Source organism: Panulirus ornatus, chromosome 31 (genome assembly GCF_036320965.1).
Source record: "Panulirus ornatus isolate Po-2019 chromosome 31, ASM3632096v1, whole genome shotgun sequence".
Lineage (NCBI taxonomy): Eukaryota > Metazoa > Arthropoda > Malacostraca > Decapoda > Palinuridae > Panulirus > Panulirus ornatus.
The window spans coordinates 16902501-16927500 of record NC_092254.1 but is presented as its reverse complement, the minus strand read 5'-3'; the positions used below and the strand labels follow the sequence as shown (position 1 = coordinate 16927500).

General features: G+C 40.3%; 1 protein-coding gene across 1 annotated transcript in view; it reads left to right on the top strand.

Moving 5' to 3' along the window:
- Positions 1-25000, top strand: part of LOC139758847 (BMP-binding endothelial regulator protein-like) — a 138032-nt gene that overhangs the window by 111710 nt on the left and 1322 nt on the right. Inside the window, exons 9-11 of the mRNA XM_071680705.1 lie at positions 3252-3365; positions 3531-3657; positions 22600-22770. Coding sequence (XP_071536806.1) covers positions 3252-3365; positions 3531-3657; positions 22600-22770 — 412 coding nt within the window. The remainder of the gene's footprint in view (positions 1-3251; positions 3366-3530; positions 3658-22599; positions 22771-25000) is intronic.

Here is a 25000-nt window from a genome sequence, read left to right as displayed (position 1 = left end):
ATCACCTTCCCATTTGCCCCCTTCACTGAAGTTCCCATTTACCCCACTCTTCTCATGCCACAAGCATCTTTTTTGCAAACCATCACTGCTTCCCAAAATACATCCCATTCCTCCCTCACTCCCCTTATGTCATTTGTTCACACCTTTTTCCATTTTGTACTCAGTCTCTACTGGTATTTCCTCACGCACGTCTCCTTCCCAAACTCAATTAATGATAATAATAATAATAATAATGATAATGATAACAATAATAATGATAATAATAATGATAATAATAATAATGATAATAATAATAATAATAATAATAATAATAATAATAATAATAATAATAATAATAATAATAATAATTACAATAATAATAATAATGATAATAATAATGATAATAATAATAACAATGATAATAATAATGATGATAATAATAATAATAGCAATAATAATAATAATAATAATAATAATAATAATAATAATAATAATAATAATAATAATAATAATAATATTAATAATAATAGTAATAATAATGATAATAATAACAATAATAATAATAATAATAATAATAATAATAATAATAATAATAATAATAATAATAATGATAATAATAATGATAATAATGATAATAATGATAACATTATTAATAATGATAATGATAATAGCGTTATTGATTGTAATAATATCAATGTTAATAACAATAATAATGACAATAATAATAGTAATAATAATGATAATAATGATGATATAGATAATAATAATGACAGTGATAATATTTAAATCAATAATAACAACAATAATAATGATAATATTGATAAGAGTATTATAATGGTAATAGCAATGATAATGATGATAATGAAAATAATGATGATAATAGTAATAATAATAATAATGGTAATAATAATAATAATAACAATAAAAATGATAATAATAATAATAATAATAATGATAATAATAATAATAATAATAATAATAATAATAATGATAATAATAATGATAATAATAATAACAATGAAATAATGATAATGATAATAATAACAATAAAAATAATTATTTTGATAATAATAATGATAATGATAATGATAATAATAATAATAATAATAATGATAATAATAATAATGATAATAATAGTAATAATAATTGAGCCTCTCTTCCATCAATACTACTTCTTCATCCAATACATGGTTCAACCGTTCTGTTCTGAGGCCATTCAGGCAAAGGATCAGACATATTGGACTTGGAAAAACTCTCCTTCATCTGGCTCCCATTCATCATTCATCACTGGCCATAATCGCTACAAGCACCTGATCCGTGAGGTGAAGTGTTCCTTTATTCAAAGGAAGTGTGATAACCTCTCCTCGTCATCCACTGACAGGTCTTTCTGGTCTTTAGCTGAGGGCATCTCTAACAACTTCTGTCGCTCTACCTTCCCTTCACTTTTCCGTTGTGACGGTACTACAGCTGTCTCTACCGTAGATAAAGCAACTCTCTTTGGTTCCCGTTTCTCCTCTCACTCCACCTTGGATGACTCTAACATTCCTTCCTCCCCTGATGTTCTTATGCCTTTTCCCGTAATCTCTTTTCGAACTGCCTAAAAACCGTTTCTTCCTCTGGACACATGCAAGGCGTATGGTTCTTATGGTATCTAACCCTGTGTAGTGAGGGAGTGTGCTTATGAACTTGCATCTGTGCTTGCTCGTCTGGTCCTTTTCTCTTCTAAATTCTAGAACTTTTCCTTCTTTTTGGTAGCATGCGTTGATACACACCATCTCTAAGAAGGGTGACCCTTCTGATCCTTCTGAATATCGTCCTGCTGATTTGACTTCTACCATTTCCAAAGTCTTAGACATCTTGAATCACACAATCTTCCCTCTGATGACCAGTAATGGCTTCCGTAAAGCGAGATCCACTGGTGATATTGTTTCCCATCATACTAATGTCTAGTCATCATCCCTGAAAGATTTCGGGTAATCCTGTGCAGTTGCTGTTGACATAGCCAAAGCTTTTGAAACCGTGTGGCATCGGGGTCTTAACTGTAAGCTCCCCTCTTTTGGCTTCCCTCCTTCACTTTGCTCCCTCACATCTAGCTTCCTCTCCGGGCGACCTATCACCGCGGCTGTTGATGGATCAGCCTCTCCCAATTTCTCCATCAACAGCGGTGTCCATCAAGGTTCTGTCCTATCTCATACACTTTCCTCCTTTTTATAAACGATTTCCTTTCTTCCACAGTTAACCAAATACTCTCATATGTTGACGACCGAACACTACATTTCTCCACATCCTTCGATCCTGTTTCTTCTCTCCCTCGATCTGTATCTCGTCCTGACACAACTTCCTCAGTAAACTCAGACCTAGACATGATATCTCAGTGGGGGAGACAAAATCTTATTAAGTTTGATTGCCAACAAGACTCAATGTTCTGCTCATATTTCCATCGAAAATTGCCAACAAGACTCAATGTTCTGCTCATATTTCCATCGGAAATTCCTCACAACTTTTCTCTCTCCTTCGACGGTTTTATGATTCCACCTCTTGACTCAATCAACATACTTCGTATATTTGTACAGTCCACTCCATCTCGGAAACCCCACATTACGGAAATAGCTAAGTCTGCCTCTAAGAAACTGCGTGTCCTGTTTAGATGTCGAAATTTAGTTCATTCAGAAAAGTTGCTCCATTTACACAAAGGATTGAGTCGTCTTTGTATTTCACATCCGGGATGGTTTCTATCAGTGTTCTAGGCTCAGACTTGACCGTCAACCCCTTCCCTTATGCCACAATGTTGGTTCACTTTCCCTCTTCTGTAGGTATTACTTTGGTGTTTTGCTCCCGAGAGCTGGCTGTTTGTGTGCCCCACAACTAGCTGAACAATGCAAAATGCAATGCTGGGCAAGCTGCTGCGTCACATAATTACTGTGTGGCCATTGTTAACTTAAGGGTGGGCTGTTTTGATAACTGTTTCTTTCCACATATCTCGAGGCTTTAGAAATCTCTACCCTTTCATGTCTTTCCCAATATCTTTCTTGTGTCTGCTTTTTCCCGTTCATCTATCTCTCTGTATTTCAATTAAGTTTGTGAATGTAGCCTCCAATAATAATAACATATAGAAAACAATAGCTTCATGAACATGGATACCTCCTGCGAATTCAGTCATATGAAGGTTGCTTTAAATCGGAGTTTATTTTGAAGATTAAGAGAATTTTCCGATGGAAGTCAATATATTGACACTTGTATATACGTGTAGTGAAGGTCCTCCTGTGTTACAGACTGGGGTATCCAGTAAAATCCCAAGTTGCAAAGATGATGTGAAGGACGTCCAGGCTACGTGTACTGAAGAACTCAGGGAAAAGTTTGAGCCCAAGTGTAAGGCTCTTTTGGAGGTTTGTAATCCGAAATATTTCTTCTGATTGTTTCCCCATCATGTTCTTGTATGAAAAACATTTCCTGGAGTGAGCTTTTGATTAACATAATTTCAAAATGAAGCAGTGCGTATATCACCAATGCTCTTAATGTACGGAATAAGTATTGGGCAAATCTTGCTGCAGATGGCGAGGGCAAACTGTACACCGATCTTGACGGAGGACGGCTGTCTGGAGGATATGTGTGGCTGTGCACCGGAGAAAGAACACACATGTCTACTGAGCATAAAACATGGATTGGAACACGAATGTGGTACGATAGATTTCCCCACATGCAGATGTCACTTACTTTAACTAGTGTCGTGTTAACGTTAAGTGGAGAACCAATATACCTTATTCCTTCATGATGTCTATTCACAGTTGTACAAAACAAATTTTCAAAATTCGTGTTGACAAATATTTTTGCATATGTATTTTCTTAACACTGAGTATAAGAAAATGTCATTAACAATAATGATAAACTAATTGTATAGTAATTGTGTAGCATCATGTGCTAAAGTCAGTTTATCCCGGCGCTACCCCGCCGCACACAAAACAGCATCGTTATCCACTGCTCCAGCGAGGTAGTGCCAGGAAAAGAGACAACTCAGTCTCTCGCTGTCATGTATAATGCACCGAAACCACACCTCCCTTTCCACATCCAGGGCCCACAAAACTTTCCATGGTTTGCCCCAGACGATTCGAATGTCCTCGTTCAATCCTTTGACAGCACATCGACCCCGGTATACCATATCGTTACAATTCACTCTATTCCTTGAACGCCTTTCACCCTCCTGCATGTTCAAGCCCCGATCGCTCAAAACTTTTTTCACTGCATCCTTCCACCTCCAATTTGATCTCCCACTTCTCGTTCCCTCCACCTCTGACACATATATCCTCTTTGTCAATCTTTCCTCACTCATTCTCTCCGTGTGACCAAACCATTTCAATACACCCACTTCTGCTTTCTCAACAACACTATTTTTTTATCACACATCTCTCATACCCTTTCATTATTTACTCGATCAAACCACCTCACACGACATATTGTCCTCAAGCATCTCATTTACAGCACATCCACCTTCCTCCGCACAACTCTATATCCCACGCCTCGCAGCCATATAACATTGTTGGAACAATATTCCTTCAAACATACCCATTTTGGCTTTCCGAGATAACGTTCCCGTCTTCCATACATTTTTCAACGCTCCCAGAACCTTCGCCCCCTCCCCAGACCTGTGACTCACTTCCGCTTCCATGGTTCCATCCGCTACCACATCCACTTCAAGATATTTAAAACCCTTTCACTTCCTCCAGCTTTTCTCCATTCAAACTTACCTCCCAACTGACTTGTCCCTTAACCCTACTGTAGCTAACAACCTACCTCTTATTCATATCTACTCTCAGCTTTCTTATTTCACACACTTTACCAAACTCAGTCACCAGCTTCTACAGTTTCTCGCCCGAATCAACCACCAGCGCTGTATCATCAGCGAACAACAACTGACTCACTTCCCGACCCACAACAGACTGCATACTTGCCCCTCTCTCCAAAACTTTTGCATTCACCTCCCTAACAACCTCGTCCATAAACAAATTATACAACCATGGAGACATCACGCACCCCTGCCGCAAACCGACATTCACTGGGAACCAATCACTCGTACATATGCCTTACATCCTCGATGAAAACCTTTGACTTCTTCCAGTAACTTACCTCACACACCTCAATACCTTCCACAGAATATCTCTATCAACTCTATCATATGCATTCTCCATATCAATTAATGCTATATACAAATCCATTTGTTTTTCTAAATATTTCACACATACATTCTTCAAATCCACACATCCTCTACCACTTCTGAAGCCACATTGCTCTTCCCCACCCTGATTTTCTGTACATGCCTTCACCATCTCAGTCAATACCCTCTCATAAAATTTTCCAGGAATACTCAACAAACATATATCTGTAATTTGAACACTCACCTTTATCTCCTTTGCTTTTATACAATGGCAATACGCAAACATTCCGCCAATCCTCAGACACCTCGCCATGAGTCATACATACATTAAATAACCTTACCAACCAGTCAACAATACAGTCACTCCCTTTTTAATAAATTCCATTGCAATACCATCCAAACCCGCTGCCTTGCCGGCTTTCATCTTCCGCAGACCTTTACTACCTCTTCTCTGTTTACCAAATCATTCTCCCTAACCCTCTCACTTCGCACACTACCTCGACCAAAACACCCTATATCTGCCACTCTATCATCTAACACATTCAACAAATCTTAAAAATACTCACTCAATCTCCGTCTCACTTCATCACTACTTGCTATCACGTCCCCATTAGCCCCCTTCACTGATGTTCCCATATGTTCTCTTGTCTTACGCACTTCATTTAACTCTTTCCAAAACATCTTTTTATTCTCCCTAAAATTTAATGATGTTCTCTCACCCCAACTCTCATTTGCCTTCTTTTTCACCTCTTGCACCTTTCTCTAGACCTCCTGCCTCTTTCTTTTATGCATCTCCCAGACATTTCCACTATTTCCCAGCAAAAATCGTCCAAATGCCTCTCTCTTCTCTTTATCTAATAATCTTACTTCTTCATCCCACCACTAACTACTCTTTCTAATCAACCAACCTCCCACGCTTCTCATGCCACAAGCATCTTTTGCACAAGCCATCACTGCTTCCCTAAATACATCCCACTCCTCCCCCACTCCCCTTACCTCCATTGTTCTCACCTCTTTCCATTCTGCACTCAGTCTCTCCTGGTACTTACTCACACAAGTCTCCTTCCCAAGCTCACTTACTCTTATCACTCTTCTTTTCTAAAAACATCTACAAATCTTCACCTTCGCCTCCACAAGATAATGATCAGACATCCCTCTCTGGCTATCTCTCCTGCTTACATACGTATACTTATGTATATCTCTCTTTTAAACCAAGTCTTTCCAATCGCCACTCCTTTTTCAGCCCACAAATATGCAACCTCTTCACCATTTCCATTCACAAAAATTAACACCCCATATGCACCAAATATACCCTAATCTGCCAGAGTACTCACCTTTGCATTGAAATCACTCATAACTATAACCCATAACTCTATATAAATATTTATTATATATATATATATATATATATATATATATATATATATATATATATATATATATATATATATATATATATATATATATATATATATGTATATATATATATATATATATATATATATATATATATATATATATATATATATATATATATATATATATATATATATATATATATTGCCGCTGTCTCCCGCGTTTGCGAGGTAGCGCAAGGAAACAGACGAAAGAAATGGCCCAACCCACCCCATGCACATGTATATACATGCACGTCCACACACGCAAATATACATACCTACACAGCTTTCCATGGTTTACCCCAGACGCTTCACATGCCCTGATTCAATCCACTGGCAGCACGTCAATCCCGGTATACCACATCGATCCAACTCACTCTATTCCTTGCCCTCCTTTCACCCTCCTGCATGTTCAGACCCCGATCAAACTAAATCTTTTTCACTCCATCTTTCCACCTAAAATTTGGTCTCCCACTTCTCCTCGTTCCCTCCACCTCCGACACATATATCCTCTTGGTCAATCTTTCCTCACTCATTCTCTCCATGTGCCAAAACAATTTCAAAACACCCTCTTCTGCTCTCTCAACCACGCTCTTTTTATTTCCACAAATCTCTCTTACCCTTACGTTACTTACTCGATCAAACCACCACACATTGTCCTCAAACATCTCATTTCCAGCACATCCACCCTCCTGCGCACAACTCTATCCATAGCCCTCGCCTCGCAACCATACAACATTGTTGGAACCACTATTCCTTCAAACATAGCCATTTTTGCTTTCCGAGATAATGTTTTCGACTTCCACACATTCTTCAAAGCTCCCAGGATTTTCGCCCCCTCCCCCACCCTATGATCCACTTCCGCTTCCATGGTTCCATCCGCTGCCAGATCCACATATATATATATATATATATATATATATATATATATATATATATATATATATATATATATATATATATATATATGTATGATTCATGGCGAGGTGCCTGAGGATTGGTAGAATGCGTGCATAGTGCCATTGTACAAAGGCAAAGGGGATAAGAGTGAGTGCTCAAATTACAGAGGTATAAGTTTGTTGAGTATTCCTGGGAAATTATATGGTAGGGTATTGATTGAGAGGGTGAAGGCATGTACAGAGCATCAGATTGGGGAAGAGCAGTGTGGTTTTAGAAGTGGTAGAGGATGTGTGGATCAGGTGTTTGCTTTGAAGAATGTATGTGAGAAATACTTAGAAAAGCAAATGGATTTGTATGTAGAATTCATGGATCTCGAGAAGGCATATGACAGAGTTGATAGAGATGCTCTGTGGAAGGTATTAAGAATATATGGTGTGGGAGGCAAGATGTTAGAAACAGTGAAAAGTTTTTATCGAGGATGTAAGGCATGTGTACGTGTAAGAAGAGAGGAAAGTGATTGGTTCTCAGTGAATGTAGGTTTGCGGCAGGGGTGTGTGATGTCTCTATGGTTGTTTAATTTGTTTATGGATGGGGTTGTTAGGGACGTGAATGCAAGAGTTTTGGAAAGAGGGGCAAGTATGAAGTCTGTTGGGGATGAGAGAGCTTGGGAAGTGAGTCAGCTGTTGTTCGCTGATGATACAGCGCTGGTGGCCGATTCATGTGAGAAACTGCAGAAGCTGGTCACTGAGTTTGGTAAATGTGTGAAAGAAGAAAGTTAAGAGCAAATGTGAATAAGAGCAAGGTTATTAGGTACAGTAGGGTTGAGGGTCAAGTCAGTTGGGAGGTAAGTTTGAATGGAGAAAAACTGGAGGAAGTAAAGTGTTTTAGATATCTGGGAGTGGATCTGGCAGCGGATGGAACCATGGAAGCGGAAGTGAATCATAGGGTGGGGGAGGGGGCGAAAATCCTGGGAGCCTTGGAGAATGTGTGGAAGTCGAGAACATTATCTCGGAAAGCAAAAATGGCTATGTTTGAAGGAATAGTGGTTCCGACAATGTTGTATGGTTGCGAGGCGTGGGCTATAGATAGAGTTGTGCGCAGAAGGGTGGATGTGCTAGAGATGAGATGTTTGAGGACAATGTGTGGTGTGAGGTGGTTTGATCGAGTAAGTAATGTAAGGGTAAGAGAGATGTGTGGAAATAAAAAGAGTGTGGTTGAGAGAGCAGAAGAGGGTGTTTTGAAATGATTTGGGAACATGGAGACAATGAATGAGGAAAGATTGACCAAGATGATATATGTGTCGGAGATGGAGGGAACGAGGAAAAGTGGGAGACCAAATTGGAGGTGGAAAGATGGAGTGAAAAAGATTTTGAGTGATCGGGGACTGAACATGCAGGAGGGTGAAAGGCAGGCAAGGAATAGAGTGAATTGGATCAATGTGGTATAACAGGGTCGACGTGCTGTCAATGGATTGAATCAGGCCATGTGAAGCGTCTGGGGTAAACCATGGAAAGGTCTGTGGGGCCTTGATGTGGAAAAGGGAGCTGTGGTTTCGGGCATTATTGCATGACAGCTAGAGACTGAGTGTGAACGAATGTGGCCTTTGTTGTCTTTTCCTAGCGCTACCTCGCACACATGACGGGGGAGGGAGATATTATTACATGTGTGGCGAGGTGGCGATGGGAATGAATAAAGGAAAATATTGTGAATTGTGTGCATATGTATAAATGTATGTGTCTGTGTGTGTATATCTATGTGTACATTGAGATGTATGGGTATGTATATTTGCGTGTGTGGACGTGTATGTATATACATGTGTATGGGGGTGGGTGGGGCCATTTCTTTCCGCAAACGCGGGAGAGAGCGACAAAAAAAAAAATATATATATATATATATATATATATATATATATATATATATATATATATATATATATATATATATATATATATATATATATTTCTTTTTTTTTATACTATTCGCCATTTCCCGCGATAGCGAGGTATCGTTAAGAACACAGGACTGGGCCTCTGAGGGAATATCCTCACATGGCCCTCTTCTCTTGCTTCTTTTGGAAAATTAAAAATAAAACGAGAGGGGAGGATTTCCAGCCGCCCGCTCCCTTCCCTTTTAATCGCCTTCTACGATACGCATGGAATACGTGGGAAGTATTCTTTCTTCCCTATCCCCAGGGATATATACATATATATATATATATATATATATATATATATATATATATATATATATATATATATATATATATATATATACATATACGTGTAGGAAGAGAGGAAAGTGATTGGTTCTCAGTGAATGTAGGTTTGCGGCAGGGGTGTGTGATGTCTCCATGGTTGTTTGATTTCTTTATGGATGGGGTTGTCAGGGAGGTGAATGCAAGAGTTTTGGAAAGAGGGGCAAGTATGAAGTCTGTTGTGGATGAGAGAGCTTGGGAAGTGAGTCAGTTGTTGTTCGCTGATGATACAGCGCTGGTGGCTGATTCATGTGAGAAACTGCAGAAGCTGGTGACTGAGTTTGGTAAAGTGTGTGAAAGAAGAAAGTTAAGAGTAAATGTGAATAAGAGCAAGGTTATTAGGTACAGTAAGGTTGAGGGTCAAGTCAATTGGGAGGTAAGTTTGAATGGAGAAAAACTGGAGGAAGTAAAGTGTTTTAGCTATCTGGGAGTAGATCTGGCAGCGGATGGAACCATGGAAGCGGAAGTAAATCATAGGGTGGGGGAGGGGGCGAAAATCCTGGGAGCCTTGAAGAATGTGTGGAAGTCGAGAACATTATCTCGGAAAGCAAAAATGGGTATTTTTGAAGGAATAGTGGTTCTAACAATGTTATATGGTTGCGAGGCGTGGGCTATGGATAGAGTTGTGCGCAGGAGGGTGGATGTGCTGGAAATGAGAGGGGAGGATTTCCAGGCACCCGCTCCCTCCCGTTTTAGTCGCCTTCTACGACACGCAGGGAATACGTGGGAAGCATTCTTTCTCCCCTATCCCGAGGGATGATATATATATATATATATATATATATATATATATATATATATATATATATATATATATATATATATATATATATATATATATATATATATATATATATACATGACGTTTGTGTAAATAAATTATACATTTCCTTTTTTCCATAGCCAGAGGTTGAACCATTATGTGACATTTTTTTTTCATTCATTTCAAGCTAGAAGTTTCAGTTTTCTAAATTGTTTCTTACATTTCTCATATGTATATATATGTATGTGTGTGTGTGTGTATATGTGCGTATGTATGTGTATGTGTGTGTATGTATATATGTATATATATATGTATATTATCCCTGGGGATAGGGGTGAAAGAATACTTCCCACGTATTCCTCGCGTGTCGTAGAAAGCGACTAGAGGGGACGGGAGCAGGGGGCCAGAAATCCTCCCCTCCTTGTATTAACTTTCTAAAATGGGAAACAGAAGAAGGAGTCACGCGGGGAGTGCTCATCCTCCTCGAAGGCTCAGAGTGGGGTGCCTAAATGTGTTTGGATGTAACCAAGATGTGAAAAAAAGAGACATAGGTAGTATGTTTGAGGAAAGGAACCTGGATGTTTTGGCTCTGAGTGAAACGAAGCTCAAGGGCAAAGGGGAAGAGTGGTTTGGGAATGTCTAGGGAGTAAAGTCAGGGGTTAGTGAGAGGACAAGAGCAAGGGAAGGAGTAGCAATACTCCTGAAACAGGAGTTGTGGGAGTATGTGATAGAGTGTAAGAAAGTAAATTCTCGATTAATATGGGTAAAACTGAAAGTTGATGGAGAGAGGTGGGTGATTATTGGTGCATATGCACCTGGGCATGAGAAGAAAGATCAAGAGAGGCAAGTGTTTTGGGAGCAGCTGAATGAGTGTGTTAGTGGTTTTAATGCACGAGACCGGGTCATAGTGATGGGTGATTTGAATGCAAAGGTGAGTAATGTGGCAGCTGAGGGAATAATTGGTATACATGGGGTGTTCAGTGTTCTAAATGGAAATGGTGAAGAGCTTGTAGATCTATGTGCTGAAAAAGGACTGATGATTGGGAATACCTGGTTTAAAAAAGCGAGATATACATAAGTATACTTATGTAAGTAGGAGAGATGGCCAGAGAGCGTTATTGGATTACGTGTTAATTGACAGGCGTGCGAAAGAGAGACTTTTGGATGTTAATGTGCTGAGAGGTGCAACTGGAGGGATGTCTGATCATTATCTTGTGGAGGCTAAGGTGAAGATTTGTATGGGTTTTCAGAAAAGAAGAGTGAATGTTGGGGTGAAGAGGGTGGTGAGAGTAAGTGAGCTTGAGAAGGAGACCTGTGTGAGGAAGTACCAGGAGAGACTGAGTACAGAATGGAAAAAGGTGAGAACAATGGAAGCAAGGGGAGTGGGGGAGGAATGGGATGTATTTAGGGAATCAGTGATGGATTGCGCAAAAGATGCTTGTGGCATGAGAAGAGTGGGAGGTGGGTTGATTAGAAAGGGTAGTGAGTGGTGGGATGAAGAAGTAAGAGTATTAGTGAAAGAGAAGAGAGAGGCATTTGGACGATTTTTCCAGGGAAAAAATGCAATTGAGTGGGAGATGTATAAAAGAAAGAGACAGGAGGTCAAGAGAAAGGTGCAAGAGGTGAAAAAAAGGGCAAATGAGAGTTGGGGTGAGAGAGTATCATTAAATTTTAGGGAGAATAAAAAGATGTTCTGGAAGGAGGTAAATAAAGTGCGTAAGACAAGGGAGCAAATGGGAACTTCAGTGAAGGGCGCAAATGGGGAGGTGATAACAAGTAGTGGTGATGTGAGAAGGAGATGGAGTGAGTATTTTGAAGGTTTGTTGAATGTGTTTGATGATAGAGTGGCAGATATAGTGTGTTTTGGTCGAGGTGGTGTGCAAAGTGAGAGGGTTAGGGAAAATGATTTGGTAAACAGAGAAGAGGTAGTGAAAGCTTTGCGGAAGATGAAAGCCGGCAAGGCAGCAGGTTTGGATGGTATTGCAGTGGAATTTATTAAAAGAGGGGGTGACTGTATTGTTGACAGGTTGGTAAGGTTATTTAATGTATGTATGACTCATGGTGAGGTGCCTGAGGATTGGCGGAATGCGTGCATAGTGCCATTGTACAAAGGCAAAGGGGATAAGAGTGAGTGCTCAAATTACAGAGGTATAAGTTTGTTGAGTATTCCTGGTAAATTATATGGGAGGGTATTGATTGAGAGGGTGAAGGCATGTACAGAGCATCAGATTGGGGAAGAGCAGTGTGGTTTCAGAAGTGGTAGAGGATGTGTGGATCAGGTGTTTGCTTTGAAGAATGTATGTGAGAAATACTTAGAAAAGCAAATGGATTTGTATGTAGCATTTATGGATCTGGAGAAGGCATATGATAGAGTTGATAGAGATGCTCTGTGGAAGGTATTAAGAATATATGGTGTGGGAGGAAAGTTGTTAGAAGCAGTGAAAAGTTTTTATCGAGGATGTAAGGCATGTGTACGTGTAGGAAGAGAGGAAAGTGATTGGTTGTCAGTGAATGTAGGTTTGCGGCAGGGGTGTGTGATGTCTCCATGGTTGTTTAATTTGTTTATGGATGGGGTTGTTAGGGACGGTGAATGCAAGAGTTTTGGAAAGAGGGGCAAGTATGAAGTCTGTTGGGGATGAGAGAGCTTGGGAAGTGAGTCAGTTGTTGTTCGCTGATGATACAGCGCTGGTGGCTGATTCATGTGAGAAACTGCAGAAGCTGGTGACTGAGTTTGGTAAAGTGTGTGGAAGAAGAAAGTTAAGAGTAAATGTGAATAAGAGCAAGGTTATTAGGTACAGTAGGGTTGAGGGTCAAGTCAATTGAGAGGTGAGTTTGAATGGAGAAAAACTGGAGGAAGTGAAGTGTTTTAGATATCTGGGAGTGGATCTGGCAGCGGATGGAACCATGGAAGCGGAAGTGGGGGAGGGGGCGAAAATTCTGGGGGCCTTGAAGAATGTGTGGAAGTCGAGAACATTATCTCGGAAAGCAAAAATGGGTATGTTTGAAGGAATAGTGGTTCCAGCAATGTTGTATGGTTGCGAGGCGTGGGCTATGGATAGAGTTGTGCGCAGGAGGATGGATGTGCTGGAAATGAGATGTTTGAGGACAATGTGTGGTGTGAGGTGGTTTGATCGAGTGAGTAACGTAAGGGTAAGAGAGATGTGTGGAAATAAAAAGAGCGTGGTTGAGAGAGCAGAAGAGGGTGTTTTGAAGTGGTTTGGGCACATGGAGAGAATGAGTGAGGAAAGATTGACCAAGAGGATATATGTGTCGGAGGTGGAGGGAACGAGGAGAAGAGGGAGACCAAATTGGAGGTGGAAAGATGGAGTGAAAAAGATTTTGTGTGATCGGGGCCTGAACATGCAGGAGGGTGAAAGGAGGGCAAGGAATAGAGTGAATTGGAGCGATGTGGTATACCGGGGTTGACGTGCTGTCAGTGGATTGAATCAAGGCATGTGAAGCGTCTGGGGTAAACCATGGAAAGCTGTGTAGGTATGTATATTTGCGTGTGTGGACGTATGTATATACATGTGTATGTCGGGGGGGGGGGTTGGGCCATTTCTTTCGTCTGTTTCCTTGCGCTACCTCGCAAACGCGGGAGACAGCGACAAAGTATAAAAAAAAAAAAAAAATCTCTCTTACCCTTACGTTACTTACTCGGTCAAACCACCTCACACCACACATTGTCCTCAAACATCTCATTTCCAGCACATCCATCCTCCTGCGCACAACTCTATCCATAGCCACGCCTCGCAACCATACAACATTGTTGGAACCACTATACCTTCAAACATACTCATTTTTGCTTTCCGAGATAATGTTCTCGACTTCCACACATTCTTCAAGGCTCCCAGAATTTTCGCCCCCTCCCCCACCCTATGATCCACTTCCGCTTCCATGGTTCCATCCGCTGCCAGATCCACTCCCAGATATCTAAAACACTTCACTTCCTCCAGTTTTTCTCCATTCAAACTCACCTCCAAATTGACTTGACCCTCAACCCTACTGTACCTAATATCCTTGCTCTTATTCACATTTACTCTTAACTTTCTTCTTTCACACACTTTACCAAACTCAGTCACCAGCTTCTGCAGTTTCTCACATGAATCAGCCACCAGCGCTGTATCATCAGCGAACAGCAACTGACTCACTTCCCAAGCTCTCTCATCCCCAACAGACTTCATACTTGCCCCTCTTTCCAAAACTCTTGCATTCACCTCCCTTACAACCCCATCCATAAACAAATTAAACAACCATGGAGACATCACACACCCCTGCCGCAAACCTACATTCACTGACAACCAATCACTTTCCTCTCTTCCTACACGTACACATGCCTTACATCCTCGATAAAAACTTTTCACTGCTTCTAACAACTTTCCTCCCACACCATATATTCTTAATACCTTCCACAGAGCATCTCTATCAACTCTATCATATGCCTTCTCCAGATCCATAAATGCTACATACAAATCCATTTGCTTTTCTAAGTATTTCTCACATACATTCTTCAAAGCAAACACCTGATCCACACATCCTCTACCACTTCTGAAACCACACTGCTCTTCCCCTATCTGATGCTCTGTACATGCTTTCACCCTCTCAATCAATACCCTCCCATATATATATATATATATATATATATATATATATATATATATATATATATATATATATATATATATATATATATATATATATATATATATATATATATATATATATATATATATATATATATATACATATATATATATATATATATATATATATATATATATATATATATATATATATATATATATATATATATATATATATATATATATATATATATATATATATATATATATATATATAGGTATATATATATATATATATATATATATATATATATATATATATATATATATATATATATATATATATATATATATATATCTTTTGCACAAGCCATCACTGCTTTCCTAAATACATCCAATTCCTCTCCCACTCCCCCTACCTCCTTTGTTCTCACCTTTTTCCTTTCTGTACTCAGTCTCTCCTGGTACTTCCTCACACAATTCTCCTTCCCAAGCTCACTTACTCTCACCACTCTCTTCACCCCAACATTCTCTCTTCTTTTCTAAAAACATCTACAAATCTTCACCTTCGCCTCCACAAGATAATGATCAGACATCCCTCCAGTTGCACCTCTCAGCACATTAACATCCAAAAGTCTCTCTTTTGCGCTTCTATCAATTAACACGTAGTCCAATAACGCTCTCTGCCCATCTCTCCTACTTACATACGTATACTTATGTATATCTCTCTTTTTAAACCAGGTATTCCCAGTCACAAGTCCATTTTCAGCACACAAATCTACAAGCTCTTCACCATTTCCATTTACAGCACTGAACACCCCATGTATACCAATTATTCTCTCAACTGCCACATTACTCACCCTTGCATTCAAATCACCCATCACTATAACCCGGTCTCGTGCATCAAAATCACTAACACACGCACTCAGCTGCTCCCAAAACACTTGCCCCTCATGATCTTTCTTCTCATGTCCAGGTGCATAGGCACCAATAATCACCCATCTCTCTCCATCAACTTTTAGTTTTACCCATATCAATCTAGAATTTACTTTTTTACAATCTATCACATACTCCCACCACTCCTGTTTCAGAATATATATATATATATATATATATATATATATATATATATATATATATATATATATATATATATATATATATATATATATATATATATATTGTTTTGCGAGCAGCTGAGTGAGTGTGTTAGCAGCTTTAATGCACGAGACTGAGTTATAGTAATGAGTGATCTGAATGCAAAGGTGAGTACTGTGGTAGTTCAGGGTATAGTTGGTGTACATGGGGTGTACAGCGTTGTAAAATGAAATGGTGAAGAGTTTCTGGATTTATGTGCTGAAAAAGGAGTAGTGATTGGGAATACCTGGTTTAAAAAGAGAGATACACATAATTATTCGTATGTGAGTAGGAGAGATGGCCAGAGAGCGTTACTGGATTACGTGTTAATTGATAGGCGTGTAAAAGAGACTTGGATGTTAATGTGCTGAAAGGTGCAACTGGAGGGATGTCTGATCATTATCTTGTGGAGGCGAAGGTGAAGATTTGTAGAGATTTTCAGAAAAGAAGAGAGAATGTTGGGGTGAAGAGAGTAGTGAGAGTAAGTGAGCTTGGGAAGGAGACTTGTGTGAGGAAGTACCATTAGAGATTGAGTGCAGAATGGCAAAAGATGAAAGCAAATGACGTAAGGGGAGTGGGGGAGGAATGAGGTGTATGCGGTATGAGAAAGGTGGGAGGTGGGCAGATTAGAAAGGGTAGTGAGTAGTGAGAAGAAGAAGTAAGATTATTAGTGAGGGAGAAGAGAGAGGCATTTGGACGATTTTTGCAGGGAAGTAGTGCAACTGCCTGGGAGATGTATAAAAAAAAAAAGCAGCTGGAAGTAAAGAGAAAGATGCAAGAAGTTAAAAAGAGGGCAACTGAGAGTTGAGATAAGAGAGTATCGTTAAATCTTAGGAAGAATAAAAAGATGTTTTGGAAGAAGGTAAATAAAGTGCGTAAGACAAGAGAACAAATGTTAGCATCGGTGAAGGGGGCAAATGGGAAGGTGATAACAAGTAGTGACGAGGTGAGAAGGAGATGGAGTGAATATTTTAAAGGTTTGTTGAATGTGTTTGATAATAGAGTGGCAGATATAGGGTGTTTTGGTCGAGGTGGTGTGCAAGGTGAGAGGGTTAGGGAGCATGATTTGGTAAACAGAGAAGAGATAGTGAAAGCTTTGTGCAAGATGAAATCCTGCAAGGCGGTGGGTTTGGATGGTATTGCAGTGGAATTTATCAAAAAAGGGGGTGACTGTGTTGTTGACTGGTTGGCAAAGTTATTTAATGTACGTATGATTCTTGGGGAAGAGCAGTGCGGTTTCAGAAGTGGTAGAGGATGTGTGGATCAGGTGTTTGCTTTGAAGAATGTATGTGAGAAATACTTAGAAAAGCAAATGGATTTGTATGTAGCATTTATGGATCTGGAGAAGGCATATGATAGAGTTGATAGAGATGCTCTGTGGAAGGTATTAAGAATATATGGTGTGGGAGGCAAGTTGTTAGAAGCAGTGAAAAGTTTTTATCGAGGATGTAAGGCATGTGTACGTGTAGGAAGAGAGGAAAGTGATTGGTTCTCAGTGAATGTAGGTTTGCGGCAGGGGTGTGTGATGTCTCCATGGTTGTTTAATTTGTTTATGGATGGGGTTGTTAGGGAGGTAAATGCAAGAGTCCTGGAAAGAGGGGCAAGTATGAAGTCTGTTGGGGATGAGAGAGCTTGGGAAGTGAGTCAGTTGTTGTTCGCTGATGATACAGCGCTGGTGGCTGATTCATGTGAGAAACTGCAGAAGCTGGTGACTGAGTTTGGTAAAGTGTGTGGAAGAAGAAAGTTAAGAGTAAATGTGAATAAGAGCAAGGTTATTAGGTACAGTAGGGTTGAGGGTCAAGTCAATTGGGAGGTGAGTTTGAATGGAGAAAAACTGGAGGAAGTGAAGTGTTTTAGATATCTGGGAGTGGATCTGGCAGCGGATGGAACCATGGAAGCGGAAGTGGATCATAGGGTGGGGGAGGGGGCGAAAATTTTGGGAGCCTTGAAAAATGTGTGGAAGTCGAGAACATTATCTCGGAAAGCAAAAATGGGTATGTTTGAAGGAATAGTGGTTCCAACAATGTTGTATGGTTGCGAGGCGTGGGCTATGGGTAGAGATGTGCGCAGGAGGATGGATGTGCTGGAAATGAGATGTTTGAGGACAATGTGTGGTGTGAGGTGGTTTGATCGAGTAAGTAACGTAAGGGTAAGAGAGATGTGTGGAAATAAAAAGAGCGTGGTTGAGAGAGCAGAAGAGGGTGTTTTGAAATGGTTTGGGCACATGGAGAGAATGAGTGAGGAAAGATTGACCAAGAGGATATATGTGTCGGAGGTGGAGGGAACGAGGAGAAGAGGGAGACCAAATTGGAGGTGGAAAGATGGAGTGAAAAAGATTTTGTGTGATCGGGGCCTGAACATGCAGGAGGGTGAAAGGAGGGCAAGGAATAGAGTGAATTGGAGCGATGTGGTATACAGGGGTTGACGTGCTGTCAGTGGATTGAATCAAGGCATGTGAAGCGTCTGGGGTAAACCATGGAAAGCTGTGTAGGTATGTATATTTGCGTGTGTGGACGTATGTACATGTGTATGGGGGGGGGGGGGGGGTTGGGCCATTTCTTTCGTCTGTTTCCTTGCGCTACCTCGCAAACGCGGGAGACAGCGACAAAGTATAAAAAAAAAAAAAAAAAAATGATTCTTGGTGAGGTGCCTGAGGATTGGCGGAATGCTTGCATAGTGCCATTGCACAAAGACAATGGGGATAAAAGTGATGCTCATATTACAGAGGTATAACTTTGTTGAGTATTCCTGGTAAATTATATGGGAGGGTATTGATTGAGAGGGTGAAGGCATGTACAGAGCATCAGATTGGGGAAGAGCAGGGTGGTTTCAGAAGTGGTAGAGGATGTGTGGATCAGGTGTTTGCTTTGAAGAATGTATGTGAGAAATACTTAGAAAAGCAAATGGATTTGTATGTAGCATTTATGGATCTGGAGAAGGCATATGATAGAGTTGATAGAGATGCTCTGTGGAAGGCATTAAGAATATATGGTGTGGGAGGAAAGTTGTTAGAAGCAGTGAAAAGTTTTTATCGAGGATGTAAGGCATGTGTACGTGTAGGAAGAGAGGAAAGTGATTGGTTCTCAGTGAATGTAGGTTTGCGGCAGGGGTGTGTGATGTCTTCATGGTTGTTTAATTTGTTTATGGATGGGGTTGTTAGGGAGGTAAATGCAAGAGTTTTGGAAAGAGGGGCAAGCATGAAGTCTGTTGGGGATGAGAGAGCTTGGGAAGTGAGTCAGTTGTTGTTCGCTGATGATACAGCGCTGGTGGCTGATTCATGTGAGAAACTGCAGAAGCTGGTGACTGAGTTTGGTAAAGTGTGTGGAAGAAGAAAGTTAAGAGTAAATGTGAATAAGAGCAAGGTTATTAGGTACAGTAGGGTTGAGGGTCAAGTCAATTGGGAGGTGAGTTTGAATGGAGAAAAACTGGAGGAAGTGAAGTGTTTTAGATATCTGGGAGTGGATCTGGCAGCGGATGGAACCATGGAAGCGGAAGTGGATCATAGGGTGGGGGAGGGGGCGAAAATTCTGGGGGCCTTGAAGAATGTGTGGAAGTCGAGAACATTATCTCGGAAAGCAAAAATGGGTATGTTTGAAGGAATAGTGGTTCCAACAATGTTGTATGGTTGCGAGGCGTGGGCTATGGATAGAGTTGTGCGCAGGAGGATGGATGTGCTGGAAATGAGATGTTTGAGGACAATGTGTGGTGTGAGGTGGTTTGATCGAGTGAGTAACGTAAGGGTAAGAGAGATGTGTGGAAATAAAAAGAGCGTGGTTGAGAGAGCAGAAGAGGGTGTTTTGAAGTGGTTTGGGCACATGGAGAGAATGAGTGAGGAAAGATTGACCAAGAGGATATATGTGTCGGAGGTGGAGGGAACGAGGAGAAGAGGGAGACCAAATTGGAGGTGGAAAGATGGAGTGAAAAAGATTTTGTGTGATCGGGGCCTGAACATGCAGGAGGGTGAAAGGAGGACAAGGAATAGAGTGAATTGGAGCGATGTGGTATACCGGGGTTGACGTGCTGTCAGTGGATTGAATCAAGGCATGTGAAGCGTCTGGGGTAAACCATGGAAAGCTGTGTAGGTATGTATATTTGGGTGTGTGGACGTATGTATATACATGTGTATGGGGGGGGGGCCATTTCTTTCGTCTGTTTCCTTGCGCTACCTCGCAAACGCGGGAGACAGCGACAAAGTATAATAAAAAAAATAATAAAATATTTATGGATCTGGAGAAGACATTTGATAGAGTTGATAGAGATGCTCTGTGGAAAATATTAAGGATATATTGTGTGGGAGGCAAGTGGCTGGAAGCAGTGAAAAAATTTGTATCGACGTTTTAAGGAATGTGTGTGAGAATAGGAAGAGAGTAAAGGGATCTGTTGGTTTGCGGCAGGGGTGCGTGATGTCTCTGTGGTTGTTTTATTTGTTCATGGATGGGGTTGTTAGGGAGGTGAATGCAAGAGTTTTGGAAAGAGGGGCAAGCATGCAGTCTGTTGTGAATGAGAGAGCTTGGAAAGTGAGTCAGTTTTTGTTCGCTAATGATACAGATCTGGCGGCTGATTCATGTGAGAAACTGCAGAAGCTGGTGACTGAGTTTGGTAAAGTGTGTGAAAGAAGAAAGCTGAGAGTAAATGTGAATAAGAGCAAGGTTATTAGGTACAGTAGGGTTGAGGAACAAGTCAATTGGGAGGTAATTTTGAATGGAGAAAAACTGGAGGAAATGAAGTGTTTCAGATATCTAGGAGTGGATTTGGCAGCGGATGGAACCATGGAAGCGGAAGTGAGCCACAGGATGGGGGAGGAGGCGAAAGTTCTGGGAGCGTTGAAGAATGTTTGGAAGGCGAGAACGTTATCTCGGAAAGCAGAAATGTGTATGTTTGAAGGAATAGTGGTTCCAAGAATGTTATATGGCTGCGAGGCGTGGGCTATAGATAGGGTTGTGTGGAGGATGGTGGATGTGTTGGAAATGAGATGTTTGAGGACAATATGTGATGTGAAGTGGTTTGATCGAGTAAGTAATAATAGGGTACGAGAGATGTGTGGTAATAAAAAGAGTGTGGTTGTGAGAGCAGAAGAGGTTGTATTGAAATGGCTTGGTCACATGGAGAGAATGAGTGAGGAAGATTGACAAAGAGGATATATGTGTCAGAGGTGGAGGGAACGAGAAGAGGGAGACCAAATTGGAGGTGGAAGGATTGAGTGAAAACCATTTTGAGCGATCGGGGCCAGACCATGCAGGAAGGTGAAAGGTGTACAAGGAATAGAGTGAATTGGAACGATGTGGTATACTGGGGTCGACATGCTGTCAATGGATTGAACCAGGTAATGTGAAACGTCTGGGATAAACCATGGAACTTTCTGTGCGGAGTGGATGTGGAAAGAGAGCAGAGGTTTCGGTGCATTATACATGACAGCTAGAGACTGAGAGTGAACGAATGTGGCCTTTGTTGTCTTTTCCTAGCGATACCATGCACACATGAAGGGGGAGGTGGTTGTTATTTCATGTGTGGCGGGGTGGCGACGGGAATGAATAAAGACAGCAAGTATGAATTATGTACATGTGTATATATGTATATGTCTTTGCATGTTACATATATGTATACGTTGAAATGTATAGGTATGTATATGTACATGTGTGGACGTGTATGTATATACATGTGTATGTGGGTGGGTTGGGCCATTATTTCGTGTTTCCTTGCGGTAACTCGCTAACGCGGGAGACAGCGACAAAGTATAATAAAAATAAAGTTTTGAATGATACATATATATATATATATATATATATATATATATATATATATATATATATATATAATATATATATATCACAGTGTATCCTTATTGTTATGTGTATTTGGTATATTCCTAGTAGATGATTTTATGCTTTATGAGAAAGTTGATCAGTTTTTTGGGTAATATAATGCTGTATTGAATGATGTATTAAGTTTAGCGGGGAGATGATTGTAGGGCATGACAAGTGTTTCATAGATGCCGTAATTGTTTGTGTGTTCAAGTGACTTTTGTCTAGTATTTCTACATAACTTAGTGGGTCTTCAACATAGTTTGGCCTTAGGCATCAGGAGTGGTTTTGGCGAACTTCTTTGTTATAGTAGACGAGTCTGACGCATCAGGGCATGTAAATGTTGTTTACATTTATCATTCTTGTCTACACATTTATTTGTCGTAATGTTTGATGCTAAGAGATGGATTTTTAACGTGATATTAAGAACTTTATTTGCTACAATATATTGTTGTATGGATCAATGTCTCATGTTTAGATGGATGAGGTACAGGACTTCACTTTGTGTACTGCTTAATGCGAGGGGATAGACCATACATCACAAGGGACGTTAGAGAACAGGCAATTATAAGCCGATGATGGTATAATGAAGGTCGTCAATGTTCTTCAGTTTACTGAAACAAATCAAAAATTTAGGTCCAATAACGATGGATTGTCCTGCTGCACCTGACCTCACGTCACCGTCCTCGACCTGTGTTGACCTGGATGGAGTCGTCCGCCAAGACTGGGAGAAGTTCCTGGTCGACTGTAAGGAGTACGTGTGTCGCCAGGGCAAGATTTTCCTTATCAAGGACGGTAAACGTAGATGTAAGTCTTACATACAAAAGCCCATCTCCGTCGTACAGCCAAAACACAGTCAACTGTTTGTTATGAAAGTTACAAATCACAGCTTACCTCAGCTCAAAACATTTTAGCAAATATTGAAACTTTGACAAATGGTTGAGAGTAAATGTGAATGATAGCAAGGTTAGTAAAGTCAGCAGGGTTGAGGGACAAGTCAATTGGGAGGTAAGTTTGAATAGAGAAAACCTGGAGGAAGTGAAGTGTTTTAGATATCTGCGAGTGGATTTTGTAGCGGATGGAACCATGGAAACGGAAGTGAGTCACAGGGTGGGGGAGTGGGGCGAAGGTTCTGGTAGCGTTGAAAAATGTGTGGAAGGCGAGAACATTATCTCGGAGAGCAAAAATGGGTATGTTTGAAGAAATAGTGGTTCCAGCAATGTTATATGGTTGCGAAGCATGGGTTATAGATAGGGTTGTGCGAAGGAGGGTGGATATGTTGGAAATAAGATGTTTGAGGACAATTTAGTGTGAGGTGGTTTGATCAAGTAAGTACTGAAAGGTTAGGAGAGATATGTGGTAATAAAAAGAGTGTGGTTGAGAGAGCAGAAGAGGGTGTTTTGAAATGGTTTGGTCACATGGAGAGAATGAGTGAGGAAAGATTGAGAAAGAGGATATATGTGTCAGAGGTGGAGGGAACGAGGAGAAGTGGGAGACCAAATTGGAGGTGGAAGGATAGAATGAAAAAGATTTTGAGCGATCGGGGCCTGAACATACAGTAGGGTGAAAGGCGTGCAAGGAATAGAGTGACTTGGAAGGACGTGGTATACCGGGATCGACGTGCTCTGAATGGATTGGACCAGGGCATGTGAAGCGTCTGGGGGAAACCATGGAAAGTTTTGTGGGGCCTGGATTTGGAAAGGTAGCTGTGGTTTCGGTGCATTATACATGACAGCTAGAGACTGAGCGTGAACGAATGTGGCCTTTGCTGTCTTTTCCTAGCGCTATCTCGCGCACGAGGCGGGAAGGGAATGCCATTTCATGTGTGGCAGGGTGGCGGCGGGAATAGATGAAGGCAGCATGTATGAATATGTACATGTGTATATATGTATATGTCTGTTTATGTGTATGTATGTATACGTTGAAATGTATGGGAATGTATATATGCGTGTGTTGGCGTTTATGTATATGCATGTGTATGTGGGTTGGTTGGGCCATTCTTTCGTCTGTTTCCTTGCGCTACCTCGCTAACGCGAGAGACAACGACAAAGTATGATAAACAGATAAATGAAAGTATATATATATATATATATATATATATATATATATATATATATATATATATATATATATATATATATATATATATATATATATATATTCTTTCTTTTCTTTCATACTATTCACCATTTCCCGCATTAGCGAGGTAGCGTTAAGAACAGAGGACTGGGCCTTAGAGAGAATATCCTCACCTGGCCCCCTTCTCTGTTCCTTCTTTTGGAAAATTACAAAAAAAAAAAGAGAGGGGAGGATTTCCAGCCACCTGCTCCCTCCCCTTTTAGTCGCCTTCTACGACACGCAGGGAATACGTGGAAGTATTCTTTCTCCCCTATCCCCAGGGATAATATATATATATATATATATATATATATATATATATATATATATATATATATATATATATATATATATATATATATATATATATATATATATATATATATATATATATATATATATATATATATATATGGTGACTGAGTTTGGAATTGTGTGGAAGAAGAAAGTTAAGAGTAAATGTGAATAAGAGCAAGGTTATTAGGTACAGTAGGGTTGAGGGTCAAGTCAATTGGGAGGTGAGTTTGAATGGAGAAAAACTGGAGGAAGTGAAGTGTTTTAGATATCTGGGAGTGGATCTGGCAGCGGATGGAACCATGGAAGCGGAAGTGGATCATAGGGTGGGGGAGGGGGCGAAAATCCTGGGGGCCTTGAAGAATGTGTGGAAGTCGAGAACATTATCTCGGAAAGCAAAAATGGGTATGTTTGAAGGAATAGTGGTTCCAACAATGTTGTATGGTTGCGAGGCGTGGGCTATGGATAGAGTTGTGCGCAGGAGGATGGATGTGCTGGAAATGAGATGTTTGAGGACAATGTGTGGTGTGAGGTGGTTTGATCGAGTGAGTAAGGGTAAGAGAGATGTGTGGAAATAAAAAGAGCGTGGTTGAGAGAGCAGAAGAGGGTGTTTTGAAGTGGTTTG